The sequence below is a fragment of the Cyprinodon tularosa genome, unplaced genomic scaffold (genome assembly GCF_016077235.1).
Source record: "Cyprinodon tularosa strain WSP-4 unplaced genomic scaffold, ASM1607723v1 ctg427, whole genome shotgun sequence".
Lineage (NCBI taxonomy): Eukaryota > Metazoa > Chordata > Actinopteri > Cyprinodontiformes > Cyprinodontidae > Cyprinodon > Cyprinodon tularosa.
Window position 1 is genome coordinate 70,620 of NW_024039149.1, and position 14,371 is coordinate 84,990.

The 14,371-nt window shown below is 42.3% G+C and overlaps 1 protein-coding gene across 1 annotated transcript in view; it reads left to right on the forward strand.

Annotated features, from left to right (window-relative positions):
* adam19a (ADAM metallopeptidase domain 19a) overlaps positions 1 to 14,371 on the forward strand; it is a gene marked incomplete at its 5' end in the record, with an annotated part of 138,998 nt that overhangs the window by 44,464 nt on the left and 80,163 nt on the right. Inside the window, one exon of the mRNA XM_038299364.1 lies at positions 5,267 to 5,351. Coding sequence (XP_038155292.1) covers positions 5,267 to 5,351 — 85 coding nt within the window. The remainder of the gene's footprint in view (positions 1 to 5,266; positions 5,352 to 14,371) is intronic.

Below are 14,371 nucleotides of genomic sequence, written 5' to 3' on the forward strand. Positions count from 1 at the left end.
TTGTATGTTTCCATTATTCAGGTATTTGCAGCGTGTTTGCACTTTTCTTTCCTATTTCCGGTGATGCAGTACTTCTCTTTTGCAGCATTTTATGATACTGTAGTGCGTCTATCTAATAGTTTCAATCATTTGCTAATTATCAAATTGAAACAGATTGGATTTTCTTCACCTGCAGATCAACTGAACATTGTGTTTAATTTTTTTTTTTTTTTTTTTACTGGGAAATATGACTCATAGTGAGACGATTCCATTTAAGCTCCACCTTGAATCACCCTTTCAGACGATGAGCTCTATGAATAAAATTTACAGCAGTATTGACCCTTTTGTTGGAAGATTTCTTTCCAGCACTGCAGGATGCTAGAGAAGCCGTTCCCTCTTCCAGTCGGGGTTAAATATCCTGCTGCCGGCTCATATTCTCAGGCAACAGCCTGTATGGGTTGCATTTAGAGTTTTTTAGGTAACTATTTCTAAGCTCCCCAAGGCTAAAATATGTATATACATAAAAAAAAAAACAGATTTTGATGCGTCACCTAATGAGGCCCATTGATGAGAGGTATCGAACTGTATTAATTAGAGGGAAAAAGATTGATTTATACCTTACAAAACATTAAACAAGCAGATTTTTGTTTATTATTTTTGTTATTATATTTTTTACAGTGTCCTGTCTGGTGATGTGTCAATAAGAATAATTGTCTTGATGCCAAAAAGAGCCCAAAAGATTTTACTTTCACAAGTGGAGCAGTACGTCTATCGCCATAGTGTTCCGCTTGATTTATGCATATAAATAGCTTTATTATAATTATGCAGGGAGATTTACAGATTATATGGACTCTGCAATGCAAGTAGAACAGGAAAGAAAAACAGGAAAAAGGAGAAAAATTTCACACAGTTACTTTTACGAGTTCAAATTCACTTTTTGATCCCTGCTATAGAGTAAAAATGAGTGTAAATCTTCACCACGTATCGTCATGGTAACATCAGGGTTTAAAAATGAAACAACTTAACAAGGTTGGTGTTTTGCGCTTCCTTCAGCACATACTGTATGCTAACCCATAGAAACAGACAGTGGTTCTATCAGATTATGTTATCCTGAATATTTTTTTACACGTTTTATGTGGTTGGATTCTACGGAGTGAATTTTGATCCATTATTGTTGCGCACAAAGAACAGTTTTTGTTTTTAATGGAACTAAAAAAAACAACATATTCAATAGAAATAAAAATAAATGTAATAAACTTTTTATAAATGCAAATAAAAAATTATTTCTTGTTGCACAATAGAAAAGTATATTTGAAATTTAAATGCAATAAAAACATGCTTTGTAGATGTATATAAAAAAAAACGTTACTTAAATAGGAAATAAAAAATGGTTCTATTAAATGTAAAAATAAAAAATAAAAAATTTTATAAATGGAAATTTAACCAAAACCACATTTTTGCAAATGGAAATGTTTGAAATTTTGAGATACTTTGCTGCTTTCTGAGAGTTTTCCCTTCACTGTTTTTTTTTTTTTTTTTCAAATGTATATTTTTCATATTGAGTTTCATGAATTCCATTCTTTTAAGTATATATGTATGACCATATATATAGTATATATATATATTTATATATACAATATTAGGGGTGGGTATTGGCAAAGAAGTCATGATTCGATTCAAATCACGATTCACATGCCACGATGCGATTCTACCACGATGCATCATGATACTTGAAATATTGCGATGCGTTGCGATATTTTCACTGACCACTGTCAGAAAAAGATACAGCTCTTACAAGTGGCTGACTGGCTGGCTGTGATCTGGATCGTGTCTTCAATTGATACATAACTGAATTCATACATAGCTGTATTTATTGAAACGACTTTTGGAGGTGTTGCCATGGAAACAAATACTGGACAGGAATATTACTATTACTGGCGTGGACACGCTGACAAAAAGATCTTAGGATTCCTCAAACTTAAAATAACAAAATAAGGATAATCAGTGCCGTTTACATGGCCTCAGTGGTCCTTTAAACCGATGAAACAAAAATATTCAAATGTACATTTCCCCTTTTGCAAATGACGTGCATCATATCAATTTCATGTTTACCTTCTTTGTTTTTGAAGCCAAAATGCATCCAAGCATCTGACTTGAAATGTGACGGAGCCGCGGGGCGAATTTTCTCAGTGTCCTCCATATTTAGTTTACGAATGACTCGTCGCAGTATCCCACGGCCAGACATGCTTGTGACACAAAGCAGCGGGCGTCAACACATCCGCAGCGACATCTGCTGGACTGGAAGTCGTATTCCACTTGATTTGGCTGATGTGCGCCAACCATTCATGTATTTTATTTGTTCTTTTTTTTCTTTTTTTTATAATCGATTCTTGCCTTCAAGAATCGATGCAGTAGATCACAAAAATTAGAATCGCGATGCATCCTCACACTCTTATATACTACAGGTGCTGGTCATAAAATTAGAATATCATGAAAAAGTAGATTGATTTCAGTAATTCCATTTAAAAAGTGAAACTTGTATATTATATTCATACATTACATACAAACTCATATATTTCAGATGTTTATTTTGTTTAATTTTGATGATTACAAATGACAACAAATGAAAATCTCAAATTCATCATATCAGAAAATTAGAATATTACTGAAGACCAATAAAAACAAAGGATTTATAGAAATGTTGGCCAACTGAAAAGTATGAACATGAAAAGTATGAGCATGTACAGCACTCAGTATTTAGTTGGGCCTCCTTTGGCCTGTATTACTGCAGCAATGCGGCGTGGCATGGAGTCGATCAGTCTGTGGCACTGCTCAGGTGTTATGATAGCCCAGGTTGCTCTAATAGTGGCTTTTAGCTCTTCTGAATTGTTGGGTCTGGTGTATTGCATCTTCTTCTTCACAATACCCAATAGATTTTCTATGGGGTTAAGGTCAGGAGAGTTTGCTGGCCAATTAAGAACAGGGATACCATGGTCCTTCAACCAGGTACTGGTAGCTTTGGCACTGTGTGCAGGTGCCAAGTCCTGTTGGAAAATGAAATCTGCATCTCCAAAAAGTTGGTCAGCTGCAGGAAGCATGAAGTGCTCTAAAACTTCCTGGTATGTGGCTGCGTTGACCCTGGACCTCAGAAAACACAATGGACCAACACCAGCAGATGACATGGCACCCCAAACCATCACTGACTGTGGAAACTTTACACTGGACTTCAAGCAACGTGGATGAAGTGCCTCTCTTCTTTTCCTCCAGACTCTGGGACCTTGATTTCCAAAGGAAATGCAAAATTTACTTTCATCAGAGAACATGACTTTGGACCACTCACCAGCAGTCCAGTCCTGTTTCTCTTTAGCCCAGGCAAGACGCTTCTGACGCTGTCTGTGGTTCAAGAGTGGCTTGACACAAGGAATGCGACAGCAGAAACCCATGTCTTTCATACGTCTGTGTGTGGTGGTTCTTGAAGCACTCACTCCAGCTGCAGTCCACTCTTTGTGAATCTCCCCCACATTTTTGAAGGGGTTTTGTTTCACAATCCTCTCCAGGGTGCGGTTATCTCTCTTGCTTGTACACTTTTTTCGACCACATCTTTTCCTTCCCTTCGCCTCTCTATTAATGTGCTTGGACACTGAGCTCTGTGAACAGCCAGCCTCTTTAGCGATGACCTTTTGTGTCTTGCCCTCCTTGTGCAAGGTGTCGATGGTCGTCTTTTGGACAACTGTCAAGTCAGCAGTCTTCCCCATGATTGTGTAGCCTATAGAACTAGACTGAAAGACCATTTAAAGGCTTTTGCAGGTGGTTTGAGTTAATTAGCTGATTAGAGTGTGGCACCAGGGGCCATCAATTTTGAACCTTTTCACAATATTCTAATTTTCTGATATGATGAATTTGAGATTTTCATTTGTTGTCATTTGTAATCATCAAAATTAAACAAAATAAACATCTGAAATATATGAGTTTGTATGTAATGTATGAATATAATATACAAGTTTCACTTTTTAAATGGAATTACTGAAATCAATCTACTTTTTCATGATATTCTAATTTTATGACCAGCACCTGTATTTATTCATTGTAATTTTGGGGGCAATTAATTGAATGCTTATTTATTTATTTATTGAGCATTTATTTATTTATGTATTTATTTTATATACGGTAGAGCTGTTCCTCCATAAATAAAATATCTTATCTGTGCAAAGCCTAAAAACAGATTTATGTACACATCCTGTCACGTAAACCAAGCCATGAAAATACAATATCTCTAATTAGAGTATCTTAGTGGCACATATGGGAGAATTATCCTGCCATAATGCAAAAGCACATCATTTCAATTTGAGAAAAGAATTTCATCTTCTTGCTCTCAAAACTTATAATGCTCACACTCAAAACATGCGCTCTCTCTCAAATATTTTCTCTTCTCTCTCAAATCTTTGTTTCTTCTCTCAGATTTAATGCTTCTTGCACAGATATTTTCTCCTCTCGCTTGCCTCCTTCTCTTCGCGCACAAACCGCGCTCTGCTCGAGTCTCAGTTACGCTCGCTAACCCGTAGGCTCTGCTTGCAGATTTTTTTTGCTCTCTCTCAGACTGCAGTTGGATCGTCGCCTAGCAACCTTTCCAGCCAATAGAACGACAGCCTCGGAAAGGGTGCGCTTGTTTAACTCTACTGAGTGTGCCTGTGCTACTACGCCACTTATAAGAGCGTCAGCTGAAACTGCTATTTACAGTAGTTTTGTGGCTGATTGTTGTTTCAAAATAGAAAACCTGGTTTCATGTCTCAGTTTTGTCCTGGATTTTGTAGCGTTTGTGGACGCTACGTCGCTACTTGATCAAAACAATAACGTCACTACTGGAAAGTTACTTGATAAATGAAGCAGCGACGCTACGGTGAAGCTACTGGAAAATGTAGTTCAACTAATAGCTTCGCTACATGTAGCGGCGCTACTGCCCATCACTGAACTTCACAATGACACTATAACAACGTAGATTAGCTGGCATGAAGCTGAGTCACTGTGTTTATGTCACACATGACCCTATTAGCTCCAAAATCCAGGAAAATCATTATATTATTATACTATTTAAAATTGTAGGGAAATCTACGAAATTTATTAACTTTAATAATAGTTTATTAAGACATTATTAGTTTAATAACAAGAAGTAATTGCGGTACATTAATTAGCCGTTGTTCAGGCATCGACCTTCAGTCCAATTTATGTGGAAACATGAGGAGGATGCAGGAGATTAACAGGAATTGGTTTTCTTCTGTGTTCCTGACAGTGGCGTGATTTTCAAAGGAACAACAATCGGGATGGCGCCGCTGGAGGGAATGTGCAGCCTGGAAAACTCTGGAGGAATCACTGTGGTAAGTTATAAGCATTTTCTGCTCTCCTGTGTTTTTTTTTCTTTTTTCCAGGTATTTAAGCTGGAGTTGGTCTTTTCAGAACCTGAGAGATATTTTTATCAAATGTTGCTTAAGATCAAATTAACGGATTACGGTCGAAATGAAAGTTTCGGCAGCCGAATGGCAGCCATCTTCCAGCTGCTGGCCTTCTCCTGGGCGTGTGATTTTTTTACTCTGACTCCTCCCTTTCACTGAATTACAGGGTCTGACCAGGAGATGGCGCTTCTCTTTAGATCTTAATGTCCACAAATCAAGACAGAAAGAATATTTTAGTACAAAGATTGATGTTAAAAAAGGAATTGAAGGCGACCAGCCAAGGAAATTTTGAATGCCTGCTACTGTAAGTGGAAAATCCAGCTGTTCTTCTCTATAAAGGGGGTTAAATTGTTGGAGCAGCTAAAACAGCCACCCAGGGCTCCGCTCTTCTTCCTCTGGTTCTGGAAGAACTTTGGCCCTGCTTGTCTGTTGTATCTGCTTCTGCACACAGAGAGAAGTACATTTTTGAAGTTTTTACACAGACCGACAGGACTCATGTTTTCCCAATTTTTTATTATACACAATTTTTTCTATTATATACACATTTGTATTTTTTCCTTTTGTCCTGATTCAGTTTTTATTTCCATGTTCTGATCACCGTTATGCCTTTGCTGGTTTTTACTTCCTGTGTGGTTGAATTTAATAGTTTCCTATCTAAGCCTGCCAGTTAATCCCTCTTTACAGTTCGCTGTCAGCAGACTGGGGTCCATCTCAATTAGCTGGTTTAACAAAAACAAATCCTCAACTCTGAGTTTTCGGTTTCATAAAAGCGGCTGTAATTTCATTTAATCAACTCTAAGTAGGTCCACTAACAGCTCAACACGTGGCTGACAAGAATGAAAAGCCGTTATCAGTGGAGCCCCGATTAGAACCATGACGACAGGCAACAGGAAGGGCCGATTTCACCCCATTGGATTGGTTGTAAGGAGAGTGGAGACAGAGGATACTGGCTGGTTCTCAGTTCAGTAGAACGCGAGTACGGACTCGTGTTCTCGCCAAGTCTGTTCTTGAGAAGAACACAGGAAAGTCTGGACTCGGGGAGAACCGGAGCAGGCAGCATTAATCTGGGTTAATTGGAACAGAAGCGTACTGATGACATCACCACACGCTCAGCTCATCTGGAGCTGCAATTCACCTCTTGTTATTAATAGGTCTGGGATAAGCGGACCGCAGTCCAGATCTGGACCCACCTGCTGGGTAATTTGGACTCAACCTGATTTAAAACATTTTTTTCTGCATGTTGTCTGACGACAGTGTCTAACTTCACTTGCTCCACTTCTCCTGTTAATACGGTAAAGCCCTCCGGAGCGTCCGGCTCCAGGCTGCATTCAAACCTAGGTTTAAAGCCTTGCAGGGCAGCCTAAAGCCCACTGCCAACATTAAGCTAGGCTGATAAACCAGACTAAATGTGAGATTAAATGTGTAATCTAGTCTGGATCCGATGAATGAGACATCGGAAGATTGTTGATGAGAACAACCTGTTGTTTTTCAAACCATGTTATTGGCCAACGCTCTGACCAATGAGCGCAACTAACTGTGACGTAGGAAGCGTGACAGAAAACTGGTCGGGGAGTTTAAACAAACAGCCGGGGTAACGTTAGCCCTGGCTGCTGCAGACGGGCTAACGTTAGCCCTGGCTGCTGCAGACGAGCTAACGTTAGCCCTGGCTGCTGCAGACGAGCTAACGTTAGCCCTGGCTGCTGCAGACGAGCTAAAGTTAGCCCTGGCTGCTGCAGACGGGCTAACGTTAGCCCTGGCTGCTGCAGACGAGCTAACGTTAGCCCTGGCTGCTGCAGACGAGCTAAAGTTAGCCCTGGCTGCTGCAGACGGGCTAAAGTTAGCCCTGGCCGCTGCAGATGGGCTAAAGCTAGCCCTGGCTGCTGCAGACGGGGTAACGTTAGCCCTGGCCGCTGCAGACGGGCTAACGTTAGCCCTGGCAGCTGCAGACAGGCTAACGTTAGTCTTAGCCGCTGCAGACGAGCTAACGTTAGCCCTGGCTGCTGCAGACGGGCTAACGTTAGCCCTGGCCGCTGCAGACGAGCTAACGTTAGCCCTGGCCGCTGCAGACGGGCTAAAGTTAGCCCTGGCCGCTGCAGACGAGCTAACGTTAGCCCTGGCCGCTGCAGACGGGCTAAAGTTAGCCCTGGCTGCTGCAGACGGGCTAAAGTTAGCCCTGGCTGCTGCAGACGAGCTAACGTTAGCCCTGGCCGCTGCAGACGGGCTAAGGTTAGCCCTGGCCGCTGCAGATGGGCTAAAGTTAGCCCTGGCTGCTGCAGACGGGCTAACGTTAGCCCTGGCTGCTGCAGACGAGCTAACGTTAGCCCTGGCTGCTGCAGACGGGCTAAAGTTAGCCCTGGCTGCTGCAGACGAGCTAACGTTAGCCCTGGCCGCTGCAGACGGGCTAAGGTTAGCCCTGGCCGCTGCAGATGGGCTAAAGTTAGCCCTGGCTGCTGCAGACGAGCTAACGTTAGCCCTGGCTGCTGCAGACGGGCTAAGGTTAGCCCTGGCCGCTGCAGACGGGCTAACGTTAGCCCTGGCCGCTGCAGACGGGCTAAGGTTAGCCCTGGCCGCTGCAGATGGGCTAAAGTTAGCCCTGGCCGCTGCAGACAGGCTAAAGTTAGCCCTGGCTGCTGCAGACGAGCTAACGTTAGCCCTGGCTGCTGCAGACGGGCTAAAGTTAGCCCTGGCCGCTGCAGACGGGCTAACGTTAGCCCTGGCAGCTGCAGACGAGCTAAGGTTAGCCCTGGCCGCTGCAGAGGGGCTATGGTTAGCCCAGGCTGCTGCAGATGGGCTAAGGTTAGCCCTGGCTGCTGCAGACAAACTAATGTTAGCCCTGGCTGCTGCAGACGGGCTAAGGTTAGCCCTGGCCGCTGCAGATGGGCTAAAGCTAGCCCTGGCTGCTGCAGATGGGCTAAAGCTAGCCCTGGCTGCTGCAGACGGGCTAAAGTTAGCCCTGGCCGCTGCAGATGGGCTAAAGCTAGCCCTGGCTGCTGCAGATGGGCTAAAGTTAGCCCTGGCTGCTGCAGATGGGCTAAAGCTAGCCCTGGCTGCTGCAGACGGGCTAAAGTTAGCCCTGGCCGCTGCAGATGGGCTAAAACTAGCCCTGGCTGCTGCAGATGGGCTAAAGCTAGCCCTGGCTGCTGCAGACGGGCTAAAGTTAGCCCTGGCTGTTGCAGATGGGCTAAAGCTAGCCCTGGCTGCTGCAGATGGGCTAAAGCTAGCCCTGGCTGCTGCAGACGGGCTAAAGTTAGCCCTGGCTGCTGCAAACGGGCTAACGTTAGCCCTGGCTGCTGCAGATGGGCTAAAGTTAGCCCTGGCCGCTGCAGATGGGCTAAAGCTAGCCCTGGCTGCTGCAGACGGGCTAAAGTTAGCCCTGGCCGCTGCAGATGGGCTAAAGCTAGCCCTGGCCGCTGCAGATGGGCTAAAGCTAGCCCTGGCTGCTGCAGACGGGCTAAAGTTAGCCCTGGCCGCTGCAGATGGGCTAAAGCTAGCCCTAGCTGCTGCAGACGGGCTAAAGCTAGCCCTGGCTGCTGCAGACGGGCTAAAGCTAGCCCTGGCTGCTGCAGATGGGCTAAAGCTAGCCCTGGCTGCTGCAGACGGGCTAAAGTTAGCCCTGGCTGCTGCAGACGAGCTAACGTTAGCCCTGGCTGCTGCAGACGGGCTAAAGTTAGCCCTGGCTGTTGCAGATGGGCTAAAGCTAGCCCTGGCTGCTGCAGATGGGCTAAAGCTAGCCCTGGCTGCTGCAGACGGGCTAAAGTTAGCCCTGGCTGCTGCAAACGGGCTAACGTTAGCCCTGGCTGCTGCAGATGGGCTAAAGCTAGCCCTGGCTGCTGCAGACGGGCTAAAGCTAGCCCTGGCTGCTGCAGATGGGCTAAAGCTAGCCCTGGCTGCTGCAGACGGGCTAAAGTTAGCCCTGGCTGCTGCAGACGAGCTAACGTTAGCGCTGGCTGCTGCAGACGGGCTAAAGTTAGCCCTGGCTGTTGCAGATGGGCTAAAGCTAGCCCTGGCTGCTGCAGATGGGCTAAAGCTAGCCCTGGCTGCTGCAGACGGGCTAAAGTTAGCCCTGGCTGCTGCAAACGGGCTAACGTTAGCCCTGGCTGCTGCAGATGGGCTAAAGCTAGCCCTGGCCGCTGCAGACGGGCTAAAGTTAGCCCTGGCCGCTGCAGATGGGCTCAAGCTAGCCCTGGCCGCTGCAGATGGGCTAAAGCTAGCCCTGGCTGCTGCAGACGGGCTAAAGCTAGCCCTGGCTGCTGCAGACGGGCTAAAGCTAGCCCTGGCTGCTGCAGACGGGCTAAAGTTAGCCCTGGCTGCTGCAGACGAGCTAACGTTAGCCCTGGCTGCTGCAGACGGAGAGCTCTCCTCGCAAAGCATTCTGGGATTTGCTTTCACAGCGGCCCGCTACTCGACAGAGATGACTAATAATAAGGATGGCGCAGGCGACAAGCAGAGGAGGAGGAGTTACGTGACCAATGGAGCAAAAAGCAGTGATCCTCTGTCCAAACGGTCAGTTAAAAGAGTTCACTATAAAGTTCACTATATAGTCACCGTGTGTTCGGACAAAGTGAGGTTGTATGAGCTATATATAAACTGAAATCTCGATTGCAATTTAAATTGTAGTTCACAATAAAGTTGATTGATTGAAAAGAAAAGAAAACTTAAAACAACAGAAACATAAAATATCCTTCTGATAAAAATAAAAATCCTTTGGGGAGGAAACTAGAAACAATTGAAAGGGTCTGAGATCTTTAGATTAAAACCACATAGAAGTGCTGTCTGTGGTTAGATTGGATAACGGTCTGTTTGGCCATCAGCAGGCAGGTTGTGGCGTTTATTTTGGTAGAAACTGTTCATCAGCGGTGGATCGACGCCTCTGGCCTTTTCTGGACTCCTGAGGCGTAAACAGAGTTCATATAATAACCCAACAAAACCCGAAACCCATTATTGTCACCAAAGTAAAGTTATTACCGACTTTAATTTACGGCCGGCTCCCTGTGTTGGCGGTCCTCAGGCTCATATCAATTCATTAGGCAGCAGAGCATCAAATTAAGCTGGACTGTCCAACATGATATTGTCCAGAAGCAGACTTCCCTCTGCTGATTTAAGCCTTGTTCCGTTATTCATCACTTTGTGTGGACAAATAATTCCCCAATATGGCTTTATCTTCAATTGCGCGCCGCATGTCCGCTCTAGCATACTGTGACCTTGTCTACATAATATGAGACTCTGCGTGGGAGCTGAGATGGAGTAAACTCCAACATCCAATCCTTTAATATTTGTAAAAAGTCACAGATTTGTCATCAACCAAAAGACAAACCCTATCAGAGTCTATTAGGTTCTGATCCTGCTGTCTATAGCATCTCCAAAACAATCTCTTTGAGTAACGAACTTCATTTACGTAGACGAGGCCGTCCTACTAAGACCCTGATGCCTGTCTAAATGTAGAAATGAAATCATTTTCATACCCATCACTGATCAGCCTGTTACAAAGTATTTATTTCTAGCTTTATGATTTAGGGAGGTCGATCTGCTGCATTTGTCATCTAGTTATCATTTAATAGCATCTTTTTAAACATAGATGTGCCAGGGTAGATTTTATAGGCTGTTTTAGCCAGGCTGGGGCGGATTTAGGAAATTTGGGGCCCTAGGCAAAGACAGGCAGGGGGCCCCTCTGAATTGAGAAGACAACACATAAAACAGACCCATTCTCCAGATAGAGAAATGTTAATAGAACAGACATCCATTATCTGTTCTAGGTTGTGTCCCTCTCTTCTTGTCCCTTTTCTTCTTGTTTTCCTCTCTATGTTTTGTACTCAGCTGACTTTTCATGCTGTCTCTAAAGGAATGAAAGATTTTTTCCAAGCACTAAGCTCACTTAGCTGATTGCTCCTTCCTGTGTTTCCAAAAAGGCCAAAGTAAATAACCCAGTCCTTCTTTTCACTGTAGACAAGCCATGATCTGCTTATCTGTTCTCCATTTTTCATTTGGATGAAATAATAGCTGCATGAATCATGACAGCAGACAAGATAGAGGAGAGCAGGAGGCGGGGTTACCCAGGGCCGGTTCTAGCCCTTTGGTTGCCCTAGGCAAGATTGAGTTTTACGCCCCCCCCCCCCCCCCCCCCACACACACACACACACACTTTTGCCGTGCGAAATACCAGTACTGTTTTCAGCATCTGTTTAGTGCTTCATTGAGTTGTGTTTACAGTTCCACAAAGAGTGCCTACAGTTGTGCAAAGTGTGTGTTACAAAATTGCAAATTGAGTGCAAAGCAGTGTTTGTTCTTTTAGTTTTGTGAACTCAGTGAGTGGATTTGCTATAAGTATTAATAGTTTTAGAAATTGTGCTATAAGAATCAAGGTTGTGTTTAAGCATTCAGAAAAAACTGTAACTTAGCATGGAGTGATGCATAGACAAATACCAGAATAGGTTTCAGTACCTTTTCTTTTTTATTATTTTAAATAATTTATTACACACTCAAAGTTAGGACTGTGTAAAAACACTTTTAACCATCTGTAAGGACACTTAGGTAAAGTATAACTAAAAAACTGGATTGAATCAATGAATGAATTTATTTCAGACAATTAGCAAATTTAACACACATTAAACAAATATTAAATAAATCAATTTCAGAAATTACCAAATAACAATAAAAAATAATAAATTTAAGAAATTCTTCAACCAAGGACTACATAAAAAAGTAATTGATAAACATTAAATTAAATTTTCTGTTCCAGTTCAATTAAATCATTTGAACATAAATAGAAATGAGATAAACAAAATTTTCCTCTAAATAAAATATATCAGGTATATTTACCCTGATTTCTGACATTGATTAGTGATTAAAGAAAGGATTAACCCTCTACAAACAAAAGTGCTTTTATGAATACCATTACAAAATTAAAAGTTTGAAGTTGTTGTTTTTTTTGTTGTTCACATATTCTATGATGAACAGCCATAACTTCATATATTTTGATGATTATTTGTACATCCCTTTTGAATACTCAATGCAGATAATCACTACAAAATATTTTATTTATATTAGTATCTTCTACCCATTCTCAAGCTAATAATATAGCACATAATTCTGAGAAAAAAATGATGTCAACATTAGGGATGGGGATCGTTAATATTTATTGATATCGATACCTTTATCGATACTCCTTATCGATCCGAGTCTTTATCGATACTAGGGTTGTCAAAAGTATCGAAACTCAAAAAAGTATCGATACTGAAATGTTGTATCCGGATACAATACTCGTTTTTAAAAGTATCGATACAGTGCCACCACCAGTGGCACCTAAGCAGTCACTCATCTAAAGTGCAGAATAGAGGACAATGCACTTTCAGAACACTGTGGGATTGAATAATTCTACGCACTTTTCAGTTTCAGACTTTTTTTTGTAAGAGGTGCAGCTGCTGAGAATTATTTTTGTTTCTTAACCGGTTTGGCTAGTGTCATTGTTATGTGTGCAAAGCATAGCCAAGGAAGGAACACTTAATTTCAATTTTATAAGTTTTTTATCAAGCTTGCTTAATATTGTGCACAGCATACAACCTTTATTGTATTTATTTATTGTATTTTATTTATTAAAGAAATATTTCTGTAGAATTTTGGAGTCTTTGTTTTTATCCTTGTGGTATCGAAAATGGTATCGAGTATCGAATATTTTCCTTAGTATCGGTATCGAGTTGAAAAGTTTAGTATCGTGACAACCCTAATCGATACCACTATCGATACTTTTCTGTTATTTGGTGGAAAGACGATGCAACAAATTTTTTTTAACAGAACTGGTATTGCTTCTATTGCTTAACAAGTGAGCATAACAAAAACGTTTCTAGCCTTCAATAAACATGGCTAATGTAATAGGCCACTTCGAAATGACATAAAACTAACTAGAATATATTTTCATAATTGTTGGTTAATGTATTGTCTACTGTCACTTTTCATCATGTTTTTAGTGATTAGGAAAATATTTAACAAATAAATAATTGTATTTTAAATTAAATGTAATTTTTAATAAATGTTGGCATCAGTAGTTTAATTATATATAGAGCAATATACAACTGTATTACTCATGTTTCTCGCCAAAAACAAAATTTCCCGTTTTCTTTACGTTACACTTGAACGCATCATGATAACCTAATTGTCGTTTTACTGAGCCAATCTGAACACATCATCACGCAGCACGTCTGAAACTTTATTTACTTTTCAAGCTAACTAGCTTGTATGCTTCCGATTACAACACGGATTTCACAATTACTATTTTTAACTGACCGGACAAGCTACAAAGTCTGTGTGCGCGCTAACCAGTGGTACTCTGAGTGGATGATGTAGACGGGCCCGACTGCGGCGGCAGGAGGAGGAGGAGTCTTTTCCGTTCAGCCATTCTCGAGTCGCGAGCAAAGTTAACTGCCAGACTTCACTTGTTTTACTTTTAATATCTGTTTGCTTACAATTTCATTCCAAAATATTGGTGTACATGCTGCAGTGATTGACGTCACGACTTCCGGGTTGGAGGGTGCTTGAAAAGTGATCAGAATCTTTTCCGATTTTCTCTTAAATGTGAAAAAATAAATAAAAAAACGGTGGTATATTTATTTGTTCATATTTTGCTATTTATATATACGTAAGGTTAAGTCAAACTGACGGACGCTTCATAACCGGTTTAATTCGCTTTTTTTTCTAATTCTATGATTAATGGGAAGTAAGCCTAAGGGCGACGCTAGAGGGCGCCCCCAACACATTTGTCGCCCTAGGCAATTGCCTAGCTCGCCTGTAGCAATCGCCGGCCCTGGGGTTACCAATCTACTCGCTCTGGAGAGCAGAGTTCGCTGCTTTTAGATGTTGTCTCCAAAGTCTCCAGTAGCAGAAAAAAGTCTCTAGATTTGGCGCTAGGAGCTTTTTAGAAATCAAAGTGCTAGAGGGGTCTGAAAAGTGTCTAA